This window comes from Lithobates pipiens, unplaced genomic scaffold (assembly GCF_037356315.1).
Source record: "Lithobates pipiens isolate NorthernLeopardFrog02 unplaced genomic scaffold, aLitPip1_a1.2 Scaffold_22, whole genome shotgun sequence".
Classification (NCBI taxonomy): Eukaryota; Metazoa; Chordata; class Amphibia; order Anura; family Ranidae; genus Lithobates; species Lithobates pipiens.
Window position 1 is genome coordinate 138,523,096 of NW_027507784.1, and position 20,358 is coordinate 138,543,453.

General features: G+C 41.8%; 1 protein-coding gene across 2 annotated transcripts in view; it reads left to right on the forward strand.

The window, feature by feature from the left end:
* Positions 1–19,225, forward strand: part of LANCL1 (LanC like glutathione S-transferase 1) — a 63,479-nt gene extending 44,254 nt beyond the window's left edge. For both annotated transcript variants that reach the window (XM_077448350.1, XM_077448351.1), the window contains exons 6-10: positions 4,507–4,653; positions 11,290–11,472; positions 14,196–14,372; positions 15,602–15,674; positions 16,550–19,225. In XM_077448350.1, coding sequence (XP_077304476.1) covers positions 4,507–4,653; positions 11,290–11,472; positions 14,196–14,372; positions 15,602–15,674; positions 16,550–16,626 — 657 coding nt within the window. In that variant the 3' untranslated portion in view covers positions 16,627–19,225. The remainder of the gene's footprint in view (positions 1–4,506; positions 4,654–11,289; positions 11,473–14,195; positions 14,373–15,601; positions 15,675–16,549) is intronic.
* The last annotated feature ends 1,133 nt before the right edge of the window (positions 19,226–20,358 follow it).

Here is a 20,358-nt window from a genome sequence, read left to right on the forward strand (position 1 = left end):
GGTAAGAGAAGGATACAGGTTGGAATTTCAGGCGAAGTAATTATTCCTGTTCCAGTGAGTCATATGGCTCTAGGGTAGGGGTTTATTCCCACATTTTCGTGGTCCCGAAGCCATCGGGCAAGTTTTCGGTTAATCCTAAATCCGTGGAAGCTGAATCGGTACTTGCTATACAAAAAGTTCCGGATGGAGAGTATCTATTCAGTCAGAAAACATCTCCAGAAGGGTGTCTTCATGATCACGCTAGATCTGAAAGACGCGTATTTACTTGTGCCCATTGCCCCGGAACATCAGAAGTACCTGCGGTTCGCAGTACGCACAGAACGGGGGTACAGCATTGGCAGTTCAGGGCTCTCCCCTCTTCGGCCTTGCAGTCAGTCCAAGAATCTTCACCAAGGTTCTCGCCGAGGTGGTATCTTTTCTACACCTCCAGGGGATAGCACTGATCCCATACTTGGACGATATGCTGATCTACAGCCCAGCCCGAGAACAGCTTCTGATAGACAGGGAGAGAGTGTTGTCTACCCTGGATTCCTTGGTTTGGATGGTCAGCCGGGAGAATTCCTCCCTGGACCTATCGCAGTCCAAGGTATACTTTGGGCCGAGTCCAACAGGTACCCTAAGAATATTTCTTCCTCCAGAAAATATTTGAAAAGTTCAGGGAGCTGTGGCAGCTCTCCTCGAGACTGGAGAGGCCTCAGTAAGGAACATCATGAGAGTACTGGGACTCATGACTTCTTGCATCCCAGCCATTCCCAGGGCCCAGTTCCATTCCCGGGAACTCCAGGCGTTTCTTCTCTCCTCCTTGGGGCGGGAGAAGAGAATCCCTGGAGGAAAGAGTGTGGCTTGGAAGGGAGGTAGTGTGCTCCCTAGACTGGTGGCTCAACCCGAGCAATCTATCGGGGGTCAAACTTTTGTCAGAATTAGATCCGTTACCATAACTGCAGACGCAAGCGCCTGGGGTTGGGGTGCTCACTTGGGAGACCAATACACCCAGGGGCCATGGAACCGCAGCCAGAGCAGTGTTTCTTCCAACTTCAAGGAACTCCTGGCAGTCGGGAAGGTGCTAAGCTTTTTCAAGGATCGGATCCGAGGGAAGGAGGTACAAGTCCTCTCGGACAACCTGGTAGCAGTATCCTACCTAAACCACCAAGGGGGGACAAAGTCAGGTAGGTTAAGGAGATTAACTCAAGAAATCCTAGGGGAAGCAGAGGAGAATATTCTCTCGCTTTCAGCAGTCCACATAAATGGGTCACTCAACCTTCCGGCAGACTTCTCAGCAGACAGCCCATCCATCAAGGAGAGTAAGCCATCATTTCGGCAAGCCAGAGATAGATTTGTTTGCCTGCCAGAAGAACTCGAAAATTCAGAGGTTCTTCTCCCTCACCAGGGAACAGGGATCCTTGGGGGTGGACGCCTTCGCTCAGAGCTGGGATTTCGCTCCGGCGTATGCGTTCTCCCCCCCTGGTGCTCATACCCCGGGTGTTGCAGAAGTTATCCCAGTCCAGAGGAGACCTCATTCTGATTGCACCCTGGTGGCCGAAAAGGGCTTGGTTCCCCACCATGCGGAGATGGTCGATCGCTCCTCTGCTGCATCTCCCGGTACAGCGGGATCTCCTTTGCCAGGGCCCATTCGTTCATCCCGACCCGGGGTTTCTCTCCGACGGCTTGGCTTTTGAGAGGGAGGTCTTCAGGGATAGGGGGTGTTCGGAGAAGGTGATTGATACACTCTTGCTCAGTAGAAAGAAGGTCACCAGACAGATTTACGCTAAGGTCTGGAAGGTCTTCTGCTGGGTTCAGGCAAGGGAGGGAGCTCTCCAAACAGTTTCGACCGTTTTTTAGATTTTCTTCAGGATGGGGTGGAACAGGGGTTAGCGGTAAGCACCCTTAGGGTTCCGGTAGCGGCCCTGTCAGTATTTTTCGACAGTAATCTTGCTCGAGACCCCCTTGTAAAAAGATTTTTGTTGGCCAGGGGGAGGTTAGCCCTGGTAAGGACAATCCAGTCCCACCGTGGGATTTATCCCTGGTATTGGATGCCCAAACGAAAGGGCCTATTGAGCCGGTGGCTCAAGTTTCATTTAAATTTCTTTCCTTTTAAGATGGCCTTCCTTCTGGCCATCACCACAGCCAGAAGGATTGGCGACCTACAGGCTCTGACGATTAAAGAGCCATTTTTGTTAATCCTGGAGGATAGGGTAATCCTCAGACAGGATCCTTTATATTTACCAAAAGTGTCTTCTGGGTGTCGCAGGAGAATTTTCTTCTCATTTTTAGGACTCTGGCAAAAAGATGGAAGGAAGAAATATTGCACCACTTAGCCCTTGTACACACGGTCGGACATTCCGACGGAAAATGTCCGATTGGACCGTGTTGTCGGATAATCCGACTGTGTGTGGGCTCCATCGGACTGTTTCCATCGGAATATCCGACGGACAAAGTTTTAGAGCTGGGCTTTAAAACTTTCCGACAACATGATCCAAGCGGACTTCGTCCGATTGTGTGTAGAGAATTCCGATCGGACAAAGTGCCATGCATGCTCAGATCAAATTCCTAGACCAAAGCTATTGGCTACTAGCCTCACCGTAGTCCCGTCCTAATGAAATAACGTCATCGCGTTACATGCGATTGGATTTTCCGACAACTTTGTCCGACTGTGTGTATGCAACACAAGTTTCAGAAAAAATCCGACGGATTTTGTTGTCGGAATGTCCGACCGTGTGTACAAGGGCTTAGACGTTAGGCGCTGTCTCCTAGCCTATCTAGAGAGAGTGAGAGAATTTAGGAGATCAAACCATCTACTGATCACTTTTTCTGGCCAAAGAAAAGGTTTGCAGGCCTCCAAACCAACAATGGCCAGGTGGCTCAAACGGACCATAGAGGTAGCTTATAGACACTCTGGTAAGCCGGTCCCAGTCCACCTTAAGGCGCACTCAACTAGGTCTCTGGCCACCTCTTGGGCAGAGAGGGCAGGCTCTTCAATTGATCAAATCTGCAAGGTAGCAACATGGACGAGCCATAAGATGTTTCTGAGGCACTACAGAGTGGAGCGGTTGTCCCCTCAGGACTTGACATTTGGCAGGAAGGTCCTACAGGCTGTGGTCCCACCCTAACATAGGCCTGAAATTCTTGCTCATCGTCTCATGTGTGCCGTCCTGGAAGATGACTGGAGAAAATTACCAGTTACACTTACCGGTAACAGGTTTTCTAGGAAATCTTCGAGGACAGCAGGCCTACTTCCCTACCCTTAAATGTTGGTGATGTTTTCATTCTTCACAGAATGTTCCCTCTGACACTGGTGTGGGCCTATACTTTGTCATAACTGAGGGTCGGAAGGAGGGGCGGGGACTTTTAAACTCTGTTGTTGATTGTGTTTCCTGTCAGGTGAGACCAGTTATCTCTCAGGTGTGCCGTCCTGGAAGAGTTCCTAGAAAACCCCTTACCGGTAAGTGTAACTCGTAATTTTTCTAACCCCTGTTGTCTTTACACAACCTGAAGTAGTATTAAACCTCCCTGGTGGAGACACAGTTTGTAATCGCCCTTAACGTGGTTGTAAACCTCAGACCTGAAATATGAACAAAGCATATCCTTCTATAGTGTGTACCATTTCTGTCTGATGCTTTGTTCCTCTGCTAGAAGCATAAATCACTTCTAACAAGTTTTCCTGACACCAAGAGAAAAAATGGTGACAGGGAGGGGGTCTCCAGCTGATTGATAGCCTCGACTCTGTTCCTGTGTGCTGTGTGGAGGGGGTGTGTCCCTTCCCTCCAATCAGCTATCGGAGCTCTCCTCACTTTCAGCTCTCTGCCCCCCCCACCCCCCTTTCAGAACTCGCAGACAAGCTTTAAGATTCAACACTTTGAACGGATGTAGAGAAGAGCAGATTGCAGATAGACAAGTACAGCTTATGTAGAAGGATTTGTTTCATCTGTGTATCACCTGACGCCAGTCACTTCCCTGGTATATGTAAGGGTATACAACCACTTTAAGGGAAATCTGTGCTGAGAAACAGATGTCATTTACTGACCTTCTTGCAAAAATGCTAATTGCCATGCAGTTATTTCTGACTTCTGTATTTTGATTCACTGACCTGGAATAAGCATGCTGCCAGTGAAATCAAAGCAAAGATTAAACTTTCATTTACATACTTGTTTTAATCCATGACTTGGCAAATATTGAAGCTGCTATTTCAGTCTTAGAGGTAGGCAACTGAGGAAGACGTCTGGCAGCCTCTAATTTTTTTTTTTTTTTTTTTTTTTTCTCAGCACAAACTTTGCTTAAAGCAAACTTCTGATGAAGATATAAGTAATAAACTAAGATGTGTAACAGATGACTGCACATACCTCTTAGATTTATGAGTTGTCACTTATGTAGTGTAGTGTAATGCAATGTGTGCTCAGCTACATTTTATAGTTTATTAGTTTTAATGATGAAATTGTGTGACTGTGGTCTCTGTGGATTATTCTTATAAACAGAATGATATACTACTTGGGATTTCTGTTTTTTCATCAGGTCTGTGACATTGTTATACAATCTGGAGAAAACATGGCAGCTCACAGACGAATACAGAATCTAAGCCCCTTAATGTATGAATGGTACGGAGAACACTATGTGGGACCAGCCCATGGCCTAGCAGGCATTTACTACTACTTAATGCAGGTAGGTTTACTGAATGGTTCAGCTTGTATCAGTGTACCAGTGCTGGCACAGCTCCCTTATGGGTGTCTTAACCATTTGCAGACTGCCGACAGCAGCGTTACTGCAGCAGGCCTTGCTGTGCTTTTTCACATACATGTATGTGATCCAGCACTTCTGGGTAAGGGGTAAGCGTACGCGTGGCCGGGCGGTGCTTCCATTTGCAACAAGCACAAGCTGATCGGTGGGTTCCGATCATAAATCATCGAATGAGTGAATGTCAGAACAGACCCTGCGTAGGTAAACACAAGGCTCTCCACTGTCGGCAGCTATGTGCCCTTGTGTTTGTGTGTGTTTTTTTTTATTTTGTTTCGCTCCATAAAAACTACACAGTACACAAAGTAAATCTTGTTAGGCACACGTTGATCGCCCTAGATGTTAACCCCTTTCCAGCAAGTGTACAGTACAGTGACCATGCATATTATTGGCACTGATCACTGTATTAGTGTCACTGGTGATATTAATGGCAGTTAGTCAGTTCACCCCAGTGGCAGATTGACCGCCAAATTATTGCAGTCCCATTTTATAAGTTGCTGATCACTAATGGGACTGCAATAATAATTTGACGGCCAATTAGTGATCAGCAACTTATAAAATGGGACTGCAATAATTCAGTGGCCAATCTGACACTGGGGAGAACTGACTAACTGCCACTAGTTTTGGATGCCCTAAAACTGTCACGCAAATCAATCACTATACACTTATTGGTGAGTGTATGTATATATGTGTGTGTGTGTGTATATGTATATATGTTGAGTTTTATATCGCAAAAAAATAACTCAGTGGTGATTGAATACCTCCAAAAGAAAGAAAGCTCTATTTGTGTGAAAAATTATATAACTTTCATATAAATTTCATTGGGGTATAGTGTTGCATAACCGAGAAATTGCCAGTTAAAGCAGAGCAGTGCTAAGTGGCAAAAAATGACCTCGTCATGAAGGTGGTAAAATCTTCCAGAGCTGAAGTGGTTTTAAAGTCAAATACATTTTTACCTTAGACTTAATGCATTATTACACACCGCTGTAAGCTTAAAATAATATAGATGAGCTGCAGCGCTTGTGTAGAAAAAAACATCACCGGCACCCAATCACACAGCCACTTACCCTCCTTAGTGGACCCTCATTACAAAGACCACATAAGCATATGGATGATAAAGGAACCCCTTCAATCTCCATACATCATAATCTTGGGACAGCAAGCCGGAATATGGGTGCACCAACCCCAGGTAATGGCTATACTTTTCAAAAACACTCCAATAGTGATCACCACAAATGTTTCGTCCCATGTGGATAAAAGGAGAAAAAACTCATTGTGCAGTATATTAACCAGCATTTATTATGGATAAAAGAAGGGTATAAACTCACACCTTCTTCCAATTTAAAAACAGACTTGTGTTATATGCATCCAGCAGTCCCCACCAGCAAGATGGCCACCGCATCCTAGCATACAGCAGCGTTGCATCGCCGACTCCTTACTGCATCACTTTGTCACAGAAAGACGTAGTCGGGGCGTGGCTAGACAGACGCTCTTATGGTTTATATATGCGGAAGAAGATAATTGAAAGGCGGAAGTGTGCAGCGCTCCAAACGCAGGATGTTGTGAAAACCATCACGGCCATTAGAATAGCAGCATTATTCTTTAAAAAATGCATTTATTATGCCAAATAAAACAAATTCAATAGTTAAAAAGCATAAAAAAAAACGAATAGTTAGAAAAGTTTGACTGACACACCTGAAAGTGCCATTTACTGAAAATAAATTATATCAATTTAATACAAAAATAATGCAGCACCATCTTGTGGACAAAAAGGGGTATTACATTAAAATCCTATACATAATAATATTAAACCATAACAATTTGAATTTTATAATGGTTTACAGCTACATTGCTGTAACCAACATATTGGATGAAAAAAGGATATCATGGCTTATTCCAAGCAAATGGACCAATAAAAACCATTGCTCGTGCATTGCTGATACATGCATTCACATCCCACTCTATGTTCATACCATAGGGGCTATAAGTTTTAGCCTTATAAATCCATTGGGTCTCTAATTTAGAGACCCCTCTGGTCATATGACCGTCCCTCAAATTTCTAGTAAACGTGTCTATACCCAAAAAAAAACACAATCCCCTTAGGGTTCCGATTGTGTTGGGTGGCATAATGATGCCAGAGACTGAGCTTTTATTATCCATTTTTGATGTTTGTTGCATGTTCCTTCAGTCATGTTGATGAATAGTATGACCTATATATATTCGAGCCCACACAGACATCGTATAATATAGGCTACATTTTTAGTGGTACATGTTATACAGGTTTTAATTGGGAAATGGTCATGAGTAGAATTGGACATAAAGGAATCTTCTTTTTTTTTTTTTTTTTTTTTTATTTCCGACATCTTTCTGCATTAATCTGGCATATAGCAGATTTCCTACATGGGGGGGGGGGGGGGGGGGTAATAAATATTGTAAAAAAAAAAAAAAAAAAAAAGACGGGGGGGGGGGGGGGGGGGGAGTGTCTAGTCTATTACTTTTGAAATGACTTGGAGTCTAAGCGGTGGAGCCCCTCTAAATACAACTGCCGGTACCTCTGGGAGGAGAGGTCTCACAACCCTGTCATTACGAAATACATTCCAACGTTTTCGCAAGATCTTTTTGATGGCATTTTGCTAGGTAGAATAAGTAGTAAAGAAGGCATGTTTGAAGGTATCAGCAGGTGCAACATCCCTCAGAACCAGCAGCTCTTCTTTACCCCTGCTGCATGATCAAATGCTTGATCAAGTTCCAACATAACATAACCTTGCAAAAAAAAATCCTCATTTTGTGCAGTTTCTTCTGAGACGTAAAAATTGACTGATTGGAACAGACCTCAGCCAGGCAGGATGGTGACCACTTATAGTGCTAATGGAGCCATTCCTGTCTGTCTCTATTATCACGAATGTGGACGTAATAATGGCTCAGATCTACTCGATTCATGCTGGAGTAATATACCCCTGTCATTAGAGTTAAAAAAAAAGGCTATAAACTCATCCAAACCACACTGTTCACCATCCCATATGAGGAGGACATCGTTTATGTACCTTTTCCAGAGAATTAACTCTGGTCTCAGTCTCGCATAGACGACATCCTCCTCCCACTTGGTCATAAATAGGTTGGCCATACTGGGTGCAAACTTGGCACCCAAGGCCACACCTCTATCCTGCAGGTAATGCAACCCACCAAACCAAAAATAGTTTGGTCCCATAGCAAAATCGAAACTCTCGTTGGTATGACACCAAATTATCAGATTCCAGATAATGCCTCACCACCTCTCAACCATGCTGATATCTTATACAGGGACGAAAGATCGGCAGTAGCCAAGACATAACTATCTTTCCACTCCACTGTTTTAAGAATATTGATTACCTGCATAGAGTCCCACAAAAATTATGGAATTTTGGTGACCAGTGGTAGCAAGAAATGATCAATGTCCTTACCCACCTGGGAAGTAACCAAAGTAATACTATTTATAATCGGCCTTCCTGGGGGGTGTACAGGATCATTTATGTCCTTTTTTTTTTTTTTTTTTTTTTTTTTTGGCAGGTAATAAATCAGATACCCGGGGAGCAGCTGGAACTAAAAGATTTCTTTCTTATCCTGGAAGCCTTCTTCCACCAAGCATATAAGCTCCTTCTTAAATGTTGTTGAGGGACATAGGTATCACAATCAGATAGTAATCTGGATTTGTAGGCCTCAGAGTCCAGGATCACTATGCCACCCCCTTCGTCCACGGGACGTACCTCTATGTCCCTGCGTTCTCTCAGGAGATCAAGACCCCTTTTTTGAACATAAAATCTCTATTTTTCTTAAGCTGAAGCTGCTCCAAGTCCTTGGCAACCACAGCCCTGAACACTGAAAGTGAGGGGGGCAAACTACCAGCAGCATTAAAAACAGAAGCATTAGCCAGAGAGGTATTTCTAACTCCTGATCCAGCAGTGTTATTGGTTCGGAACGGATTAGTAATACAAATATCGTTTTGATATTCCTCTTTCAAACTAATTTTTAAATGTCTATGAAGGTCTCGAACGTATTAAGTGAGTGTAAAGGCACAAACTTGAGACCGTGATTCAACACATTTCTACTCGTTATAAATAGAGACTGTGCTCAAATTAAAGAGGCCAGAGTCCTTTAGACCCACCTTAATTTTTTGAGCAGACCCGCCTCCCCCTCTGGTGCCACTTTTTGATCTACTGACCTTTTTTCCTTTTGGAAATACCCAGTGAAAACAAAAAAATAGTTCTGACTGTTTCTTGAACCCCTCAAACCTATTGGAGGTGCTAATTGGATTTTCATTAAAACAATAAAAAGGGGGCTTTTTCCCCGTCCTTTCCCTCTACCCCAACCTCGGGGACCTCCCCTAAATGGGGGGCCAGTAGATTAAGGGTAATCATAATATGTAGTTTTATTTGGCCACAAGTACTCCGGAGTGGATGGAGGGTGACCTTGAGGTAAAACTTGGGACCCCACAATAGCACTTTCCAGAAATGCAAGCATTCCACCCCCACTCCCTCCTTGGTTTGCCATTTTTAAAGGCGTTGTTATTTTTCTAATCAGAACTGTCTCTAATAGATTTTTTTTTTCTTTGCCTTTTGCTCTTCTTCCTCCTCCAAATGTGTGTGTTTTTTTTTATTTATTTATTTTTTTTTTTTAATTATCAGATCTTTTAATAAAATCCTCACTTACTTTTTATATGGATTAAGTTTTTTTCTTTAAGAGAACTAATTTCCTCATCCAGCCAAAATGTTAAATTTTTTTATTTAACCACTTTCAGACCGGACCATTTTGCTGGCTTGAGACTAGACCACTTTTTGCGATTCGGCACTGCGTCGCTTTAACAGACAATTGCGCGGTCGTGAGACGTGGCTCCCAAACAAAATTGACGTCCTTTTTTTCCCACAAATAGAGCTTTCTTTTGGTGGTATTTGATCACCCCTGTGGTTTTTATTTTTTTGCGCTATTAAACAAAAATAGAGCGACAATTTTGAAAAAAAAACGCATTCGTTTTTACTTTTTGTTATAATAAATATCCCCCAAAAATATATATAAAAAAAAAAAATTTCCCTTTTAGTTTAGGCCGATACGTATTCTTCTACATATTTTTGATTAAAAAAAATCACAATAAGCGATTGATTGGTTTGTGCAAAAGTTATAGCGTTTACAAAATGGGGGATAGTTTTATTACATTTTTATTAATAACTTTTTTTTTTTTTTTAATAGTAATGGCGGCGATCAGTTATTTATTATTATTATTATTATTATTATTATTTTTTTTTTTTTTTTTTTTTTTTATATTGTGACTGCGACATTATGGCGGACACATCGGACATTTTTGGGACCATTGTCATTTATACAGCAATCAGTGCTATACAAATGCAGTGATTCCTGTGTAAATGACACTGGCAGTGAAGGGGTTAACCAGGGGGTGGCAGTGTATGGGGTTACGTGTTCCTAGGGGCGTGTTACTAACTGTGGGGGGCTGTGCTTTGTTTTAGTGAGCACTGATCTCTGCTCCAATCACATGGAGCAGAGATCAGCGTCACTTGTTGCTAGGCAGAACGGGGAGATGCTGTTTACAATGGCATCTCCCCATTCAGCCGACCCGTGAGATGATCTCGGGTATCCCTGCAGCGATTGAGTCCGCGGGACCCGCGACCAGACTCATGGGGGTCCCGACCAGCACGCGAGCGTGGCGGCGTGCACGTGATGGCAGGGTGGCATATAAAAATGGATGTACGTGTACGCCAATATGCCTGCCCATGCCATTCTGCCGACGTACATCAGCCTGAGCCAGTCGGGAACTGGTTAAAGTGGTTGTAAACCCTTACTAGGTAAGCCTAGATTAAAACTTACCTGTAGGTCCAAGAAATATCTCCTAAACCGTATATTTGCCAAAAGACAGGCACCGCTGTCTACGGCGCATGCGCCGTAGAAAGCGGCGCGCAGGCGCACTGAGCGTGGCGGCTCCCGTGCGCATGCGCGGGAGTGACGTCATCGCGGCTTCGCCGAATGACAGCGGTGGGGCAGTAGTAGTCCATTATGCTTTACCTTTGCAGGGAATCAAAGAGGAAGTAAACTCATCAGGGTTTACTTCCTCTTTAAGCTTAAAATTTACCTGTAGGTACAAGAAATATCTCTTACATGTGCACTGTTAAAGAGCTATTCTGTTTTAAATACCACCAAAAGAAAGCTCTATTTGTATAATAATAATATTTGTTTGGGTACAGTGTTGCATGACTGAGTAATTGCCATTTAAAGTGTGAGAGCGCTGAAAGCTAAAAATTGGTCTGGGCAGGAAGGGTTATAAATCGCCCTGTATTGAAGTGGTTAAAGTACTAAAGACCAACTACAGAAAAATAATTGTATCCTCATAGATCAGTGTTAGCGTGTGTTTCAATAGATGTTTTTTATCAGCAGGTGATGTTATTGGGAAATTTGCTGTGTTGTAGGATGGGTGGAGGATACTTCTGTGTACTAACATTTCCATGTTTCCTGGTTTATGATGAATTGCAAACAGGATAAAAAAAAAAATATTATTATTTTTTATTTTATTTTTCACTTCAGGCTACGTGTTATGTAAGCAGCGAAAAGATACAGAGCCTTGTCCGTCCCAGTGTAGACTACGTCACTCAGCTGAAGTTCCCATCTGGAAACTATCCTCCATGCATTGGAGACAAGAGAGACCTGCTAGTCCACTGGTGTCATGGTGCTCCTGGTGTTATTTATATGTTAATTCAAGCATATAAGGTGTGTAAACAAGGTGCATTTTTGTGTATATACTGTAGCTATTGTGAACACATGCATGTATAAGAGTGCTAGAATTTCCAAACTGAACTTCTAATTTTCCAAGCTTCTGTAGGTAAAGATATAATTACAGTGTTCTATAACATGTTACTGTGTTGACACCACTGAACAGATCTCATATAGTAGTCAGGGGCTGCACCAGTAGATTTATCTTTTGTTTTGTCAAGGGGCAACCAGAAAGCCTTATACTCACCTGAACTTCTGCTCCAGTGGGAAATTGCACTTCCCCCACAATCCAGCAGTGGACTGTTCCTGATATCTTCATGTCCAGAGCAATTCTTCCGTCTGAGAACCCCCCCCCCCACCCCGCCCCCCCCCCACATGTTGGAGGTGCGGAACGGCGGAGGGGACTTATCTCCACATATGGTGGGAATGCTCTGGAATCCAGACCTTCTGGTCACAGGTGTTCTCCATACACGGAAACCTATAAGATTGGCGCTTGACGCCCACATCTGAAATGGCATTATTATTCATGCTCCCAGGTTCCATACCTTCCCAAAAACACAACTTTGTATGCTTTTTCTTGTCAGCAGCCAGGCAATTGATTCCCCTCTTCTGGAAAACAAACAACCCCTTCCCCCCCACTGCTGGGTTATGGATAATGACACCTTTGAAAAAATTAAGGCCCTATGGCTCCTCTGGATGGAATTCTCCACCTCAGACTCCTTGAAAAATATTACCTCCCACTGGCTAATGCTGGACCACTGCTTGATCAATTCCCGCAGGTTTGTCCTTCGACGATTTCTCAAACCCTCCCTTAACTTTCTCCCCCTGATCACACCCTATTCTCTAACCCCTTTCCTTTCCTTTTTCTACTCTATTTCCCTGTTCTCCTGCTCCAAATATGACAGGGCTGACCTTGAAACCCAACACATTCTTCCAAGAGTTGATGATTTCATATTCTCCCGTGATGGGTGATAATTACATGTGACAATACCTTAATTGTATTTGTGTCTTGATTTTTTATTTTTTTTTCCCCTTCTATTCCTGACACGTTTATTGTACTATTCAAAATATGATGCTGCATATTTGGATTCTCTTATGTTTTCTTATCCTGAAATGCAATAAAAACATATTTGACTCTAAAACTGGAGCGTGAAAAATCTGGTGCAGCTGTGTATGGTAGCCAATCCGCTTCTAACTTCGGCTTGTTCAATTAAGCTTTGACAATAAAACCTGGAAGCTAATTGGTTTCTGTGCAGAGCTGCACCAGATTTTACACTCTCCAGTTTTAGTAAATCAACCCCAGTGGTACAATTCTGAGTTTTGCTCTACTAGTCTGTGGCAGGGAATTGGAACTCGAGGTTCAGAACAAGGCTTTCCTATTTCTCCTGTCCATCTTATTTCAGTTCATGATCTAGCAGTTTCTTTTATTTTAGGTAGTGATAGTGATTGCAAACAACATAAATCAGGTTTGATGTGTTATTTCTGGATTTGCACTACATAAAATAATAAATCCTGGCAATTTGGAAGTATAGTTTTTGAAGTGCCATTAAACTCGCATTTAAAAATTAACCATAAATGTTGTATTGCATGCTCTTCATACTCACTCAGTCACTATGAGATTCGCTTTCTGTATTCAGCAAAAAAACTGGTTGATCCTGCTGTTCTCTATCTCCCCCTCCTGTTTATGTCCCCAGTTCAGTCGGGGATTTTGCAGAGCAGTGTTGGCAACTCTGCACATGCTCATTTTTCAGTGAGTTTCTATGCTGAGCATTTCCTCCCTATTACATCTGAACAGACCATGTGCCTATAGAGTAACATGTAGGCATGTACACAGTGGTAAATGACAGCCCACTCCCCCCCGCCCCCCCCCCCCCTCCGTGCCCACTAATCAGCTAAACACAATGGGGGCTTGATTGATGGAGGCTGCCCCTCCCTGTTATTCTAAGACACAGGCTAGAGGGGCGTGACACAGCCTGGGACTGGCAGAAATCCACCCACACCATGTTATTGCTAAAAAAAATAAAGATGTGATTTCAAATATATATTTGTATGGCAATTTTAAAACAGTTTATTGATATTAATTATGTTTACTCTGTATTAAATATGTGACAAGCAGCAGAGGACTAGACACGCTCCTCCTGCTTGTTGACCTACAGGCAGGGAAAGATCTGGGTCATTAAAATAATTACAGTGCCATCATCCACATACAGAAATGAAAGGGATAATGAAAATTAAACAGTGTGTGTTTAGTATAACTTTAATGCGGTGTTCCAGCCGTAAAACATTTTTTTTTTAAAAGTCAGCAGCTACGAACACTGTAGCTGCTGACTTTTAATAAGGACATTTACCTGTCCAGGGCACCCATGATGCCTTGCGGCTTCACTGCCCATTTCCTACTGCGCATGTGCGAGTCCCCTGGCGATTTCTGAATGGGCAGCTGTCTTCTGTGACATACACCGCTCCCAGAAGACACCCTGCTCAAATGTCACAGAAATTAACGTGAGGTGGAGAAGACTGAAGATCACCATGGAATCGGAAGTGGCAGATTAGGACGATCTTCCTAGCAACAGGCATTTCTGGTGAGTAAAAATGTGTTTTTTTTTTTTGTTTTTTTTTTTGTATTTTTTTTTTTTGTTTTTTCAGGGTGGACCTCCCACTTTAAGTTCTGCTTTTCTATAAATTATAACTTTGTGATATATTTATTTTTTCTTTCTTTGTAGGTTTTCAAAGATGAACGATACTTGATAGCTGCGGCACAGTGCACCGATATCTCCTGGCATCGAGGTTTACTGAAGAAGGGTTACGGGATATGCCATGGAGCAGCTGGGAATGCTTATTGTTTTCTTGCAATGTACAACCTGACACATGATCTGAAGTATTTGTACAGAGCATGCAAGGTATTTGTCCCCTCTAGATTGTCTACAGTGCATTAAGGTGTAATGATTTTGTCATTGATGCAAATGATCTGTGGCTGGTAGTGAAGGTTTTAAGATTTGATTAACCCTGCACCAAAGCGCAGACACTGCAAAGGAAGTCCACTAAAATCTAATTGTGTAAATTGTTATTGTGCTAATTAATTTCTGTGTTAAGGACATTTCAGTTGGTGGTTTGAAATATCCCCTGACTTTTTATATTCCCCTTTCCCCAAACTTGAAGTCTTCATGTAAAACGGACTGCTGGAGGGAGCTCTGTATTCAAAACTGTCAGTCGGAGCCAAAGGGGGCTTTAAAGCTGAACTCCATGATAAGTAAATGGCATCTAAATATGAGAGTATTTGTGTATTTCTTCCAGATCTATGCAGTAATCCAGTGTGAAAGTTTGCCTGTGTGCGAACGCTTCCTGTAGTAATGATTAATCACTGCTGGCTCTCTCTCCTTATGCAGGGTGACTTGGTCTGTTAGGCATCTCCACAGCTTTGCTATATTCACAAGCTATATACAGAACAGGGATGATGTTACTACTACTTTACAAGATTAAATCTAGGATTATATCTAGGCATTCAATACACACAAAGTGAATTTAAATCCTTTTTGTCTTTTAGGGAATATATTTATTTGAACAATTTTGTGCCTACTTTTTTGAGTTCTGCTTTAACATGAACCTCTATTTGACCTGTACTGGACAATGTGATGGGTTTACTTAACATGGAGTCATTTTAAGCACGCTTTTCTTAAAGTAGAACTACAGGAAAACCTTTATTTTTCATTTTGGATAGAGCAAGGCAAGGTTATAACCCCAGATTTTTTTTTTCGCCATCCATGTCCCTTTGCAAAGATTTCCCTTTACTTCCTGTCCCATTGCCAAATGGGAAGTAAGTGGAAAAAATACAGTAAACATGACAAACAGAGGGTGAATCTCCCTAACAGGGGCACAGAGAGCAATAAAAACTGACAGGTGTTCTAATCCCTCTCCAGTTTACACTTCAGTTTTGCCTTTCATTGTACTTTAACTTTCCTGTGCAAGGCATTTCTGTAAATTAAATACTCCATGTTACCACACTGTTGGCCAATTACACTGTTCTTGTACATTACTGTATACTCTACAGTGCAGAACCACATTCACTGTACTGTATGTATTATATTTAATAATGCTCAGCATACTAACCTGCAATTCTCTTTTTTTCTAGTTTGCAGAATGGTGTTTAGATTACGGTGAACATGGCTGCAGGACTCCAGACACTCCATTTTCACTATTTGAAGGTAAGATGTAGTGATTGTCTCTTGCCTGTAATATGTGCTAGAAAACGCAATGCTATGTGTGAAGTTTGTAGATATAATCTACATCTGTTTCACTTACCCAATCTTTGAAAGATCTAGCACACAGGTTTCTCTAGACTTGGTGACAACCATTGGTAAAACCCAGAATGTTATTCAGGTCAGAGTGCAGGGATAATCTTAATTTGGATAGTAAATTGACATCCACACTCTACATTGATTTCTGAAGTTGTGCCTTCAATGTTTCTCCTTGGAGTTTGCCTACAAGGTTTGCTGCATAGAAGCCCCTCTTCCATATATTGATGAGAGCTAAAAGCTGAACTTCTGACACATTACCATGGTAGCCCCACCCTTTCTAATAAACTGCCAAAGATGATTTTGTTTGCAGGAGAGTCACTGAGGCTAGATTCACCCGCAATAAAAATGCGATGCTGTTAGCAAGATGTGTGCGTATGCCATCAATTCTTAATGGCACCCCACGCAGTGGAAACTGCAGCACGTTTTCCTGTGCTGGGAACTGCAGCTGAGATTTTAGAAAAGGTGTGGGGACCATTTCCCAGTTTTCAATAGTTCAGTTGAATAGGCTGCTGTGCTCCTGCAAACATGGCTGCAATTCCCCGTGAAATCATTTTCCCTATGTCCTAAAAAGCTTTAAGCGTTTTTTTACCATTTTTGTATAGAACTGTGTAAACTGGCTATATCCAGTCTAATAAATAAACAGTTCTAAATGCATAAATTAATTCACCATCTTTTGGACTAGCAGTGCTACCGCGATGACATGATGTAATCACAATGCTAAAGTATGAAGTTCAGGATGCTGATCAAGAAGACTAAATGTTGTTTTCTTTCTTTATCTACAGGGATGGCTGGCACAATTTATTTTCTAGCAGACATGCTGAATCCTTCAACAGCCAAGTTTCCCGCGTTTGAGATATAATCGTTTTTGTTCTTTTCCATGAAAGTACTGAAAATGAGGAATTGTGTTGCTGCTTCTGATGCTTTCTTGATACCCCCAGAAGAGGCAGATACTGGCATTAAGCTTGCTTTGCTTACTTCATCATAGATGTCGCATGTAGCTGTAATACACTGGATACTCTGTTAAGCTAAAAGGCTTTGTACATATGTGTACTATATAGAGTACACACAGGGATGAGATCTGTTCCCTATAGTATGGAAGCTACCTTATCCTACTTTCCTTCAGAAGGAACAGTCTGTGTAAAAAGTAAATTGTTTTTCATAAAGAAAAGGTGGTAAAATCACTAATAATAACCAGTTAACCATGTTAATAGCAGTTGAAAAGTAAAGTTCACTTGGAAAATATGACAAGGGTAGCACCATGGCAGCTGGGTGTTTTTTTTCCTAATTCAGATCTGGTTACAACTGAAGGGAAGGATTTGCTAAATAAAGTAGCTAAGATTTAAAATCTATATATGTCATGGCGGCACCAAAACAGTAAGCATACTTGAATGTAGCTTTTCAAAAATAATTTAATTACATAATGCAGACATGTTAACTTTAGTATTTAGCAGAGATCTAGTCACTTATTGCAACCGTCTATGCTTGTGACATTTGCCAGGTAAGAGGTATTGTCTCACTAATGTGTGAGCAGTGTACCATTCCTCTTCTATTAGGATACTAACAAATTACTGAAATGCTGCAGTCCGTATTTTTCATTGTGATTTGGGGAATTCGGACAAAAGATCTTCAGATAAGATGTTCCATTCTTTCCTCTTTCTACTTTGATAAACTGTAATGAGTTTGTCCCTGCAAACTACTGGTTATCTTAGAGCTGGAGAAGCACTTTTCATGGCACATTTAAAGTATTCATTTAGTGGAATCAATAGATAAAAGGCACCTGCAGACATTATATTGTGATCATTCTGGTACAAATCAATTGCTGATAAATATATTCGCTTTATCCCCAATAAAAAAAAAAAATCATATTTGTAACAAAGGCTACAAAGGTGAATGTTTGGTCTGCATTGGAAATAGCTGAATATTACCTGGGTGCCTAATGGACACTTTTGTAGCTCAAGTCCATTGTTTTCAAATATTTATACCCAATTCATTGCACTGTTATAAAAACAAGTCAGGATAATTTATTTAACTCTTCTTATACTCTTTATGAATACTAGAATTCCTCTGCCACATTTGGCACTTTTTGGGTGGGAGCAGGTACCTGACTTTGACAAGTACCCGCTACCAATTCCCACTCGGATTACTGTGGCAAACTGATCAGGAATTTCACGCCCCCCTCCTTCGCTGTCTTCTGGGGTACACCACAGGTCCCAGAAGACTATGGAACCATTTACAAGGCGCAGCGCTGTGAAGATGCAAGGCTTTACTTCCTGTTTCCCTTATTAGAGATGCCAGTTCCGACACCTGAAGTGGATTAAAGAATTGGCTTAAGTGAGAACATTGCGGGATCCCTGGACAGGTAAGTGTTTTATATTAATAGTCAGCAGCCGCAGTATTTGTAGCTGCTGACTTTTAATTCTATCTGAAGGAGCCTGGAGCTCCTCTTTAAGAAAAGCTGCTTGAGTTCTCCACCTCATGCCACGTACACATGATCGGAATTCTTGTCGGAAAAAGCTCTGATGGTTCTCCCGACTGAATTCCAACGGAATTCTGCTCAAGCTGTCTTGCATACACACGGACACACCAAATTCCGATTGTTTAGAATGCGGTGACGTACAACACATACGACGGGACTAGAAAAAGAAAGTTCAATAGCCAGTAGCCAATAGTTTCCCTCTCGTAGTTGAATCTGAGCATGCGTGATTTTTGGCATGTCGGAATTGCATGCACACAATCGGAATTTCCGTTTTTTCCGTCGGGAAAATTGAGAACATACTAAAAACATATTTTTGGCTGGTGGAAATTCGTACAGCTAAATTCCGATGGAGCATATACACGGTCGCATTTTCCGATTGAAAAGCTCTCATCAGTCTTTTTCTGGCCGTAATTCCGATCGTGTGTACGCGGCATCACATTGCTTTCAAGTATAAGCCCAGATCTTCCCCAGTGAATACAACATGCTGGCTTATAAGTCCACTCTAAATTGACATTAGTCTGTTGGGTGAATGTGATGCGAGTTAGGCCAGAGGTTGTAGCTGCATTAGCAAATTATGTAATCTCAGAGGGAGCAACAAAAATACTTTTCTGCACGAGAGCGGTCATTTAGCATAGTGGTGCTTGTTCTTGGGTGACAATTCTTAGTTTTAGATATGTAGAGTAGATGGCATTTACTTTAAACTAGCACATTTTAGATTTTAAAACGGTGAATGTAAGTCATATCAAATCTAGAGTGTTTAACCATACTTAAATTTTTTAATATTTTGTTTATGTTGAAAATGTTTACAGCAGTATTGGTGTTAACACACTTTTGTTAACACAGCAAAAAAAGTCATGCCAGTTGTAACTGATGTAAGCTATTTGTGTCTGATGCATAATTTCCCGATATGATATGATATAAAAGGTATTCATTTTGTTGGTTATTGTAAAGTCAAATAAAAAGACATTGATCTCAGTTAAAATGTATTTATAATAGCCTAATTGTATACCTCTTTTTCATACAGTGACATAGGAAGTCTTCAACCTTCAGGTTATATTGCCTCCTCCAGAAGGGTTGAACAGTGGCAAACAAACTGTATGCCAGCCCAGCATAATCCCTCCCACTACTAGTATGTCTTGCTTTATTGTCAGTGTTCTAGGTGGATAGTAAGCTGCAATTGGTGAAAAAATAAATTCCTTGCAAGGCAATGTCATAATGTGCTAGAATGCATCGCATGCTAGCACATTATGAGAAACTAACCTTTTAGAGCAAAGCCCTCCAGCGCAGCACTGCCATCGCTGAGGGCTAACCTCTTCCCCCCCCAATCGTCCGCCTGGGTTTGCGGACTCCAGCTACATGAGTGGCCGGTGTCACTGACACCATGCGTGCGTGAGCTGAAGGTTCAGCACAGTATGCCTTCAGCCTGCGTGCGCTGGTGACTTCACTGGCTACATGCACTCTGAATATCTCCTAAACAGTGCAAGTTTAGGAGATATTTTACAGTACCTACAGGTAAGCCTTATTATAGGCTTACATGTACAGTGGATTTAAAAAGTCTACACACCCCTGTTAAAATGTCAAGTTTCTGTGCTAATACACAAAGATAAATTGTTTCAGAACTCTTTCCACCTTTTAATGTGACCTATAAACTGTACAACTCAGTTGAAAAACAAACTGAAATCCTTTGGGGGGGGGGGGGGGGGTAAAAAAAACTAAAATGTGGTTTCATAAGTGTGCACACCCTCTTATAACTCGGGATGTAGCTGTGTTCAGAATTAAGCAATCCCATTCAAACTGATGTTAAATAGGAGTCACTACACCCCTGCAATCATTTTAACGTGCCTCTGATTAACCCCAAATAAAGTTCAGCTGTTCTAGTAGATCTTTCCTGACATTTTCTTAGTCGCAGAGAGCTTCCAAAGCATCAGAGGGATCTTATGGTTAAAGGGTATCTGTCAGGAGAAGGGTACAAAAGAATTTCCAGGGCATTAAATATACCATGGAACACAGTGAAGACATCAAGTGGAGAAAATATAGCAATTGATGAAAAGACAAGAAGAAAACCAGTCAGGGAGGCTACCTATCTGGCAAGTATTGGCTGTGTGGTACATGTGA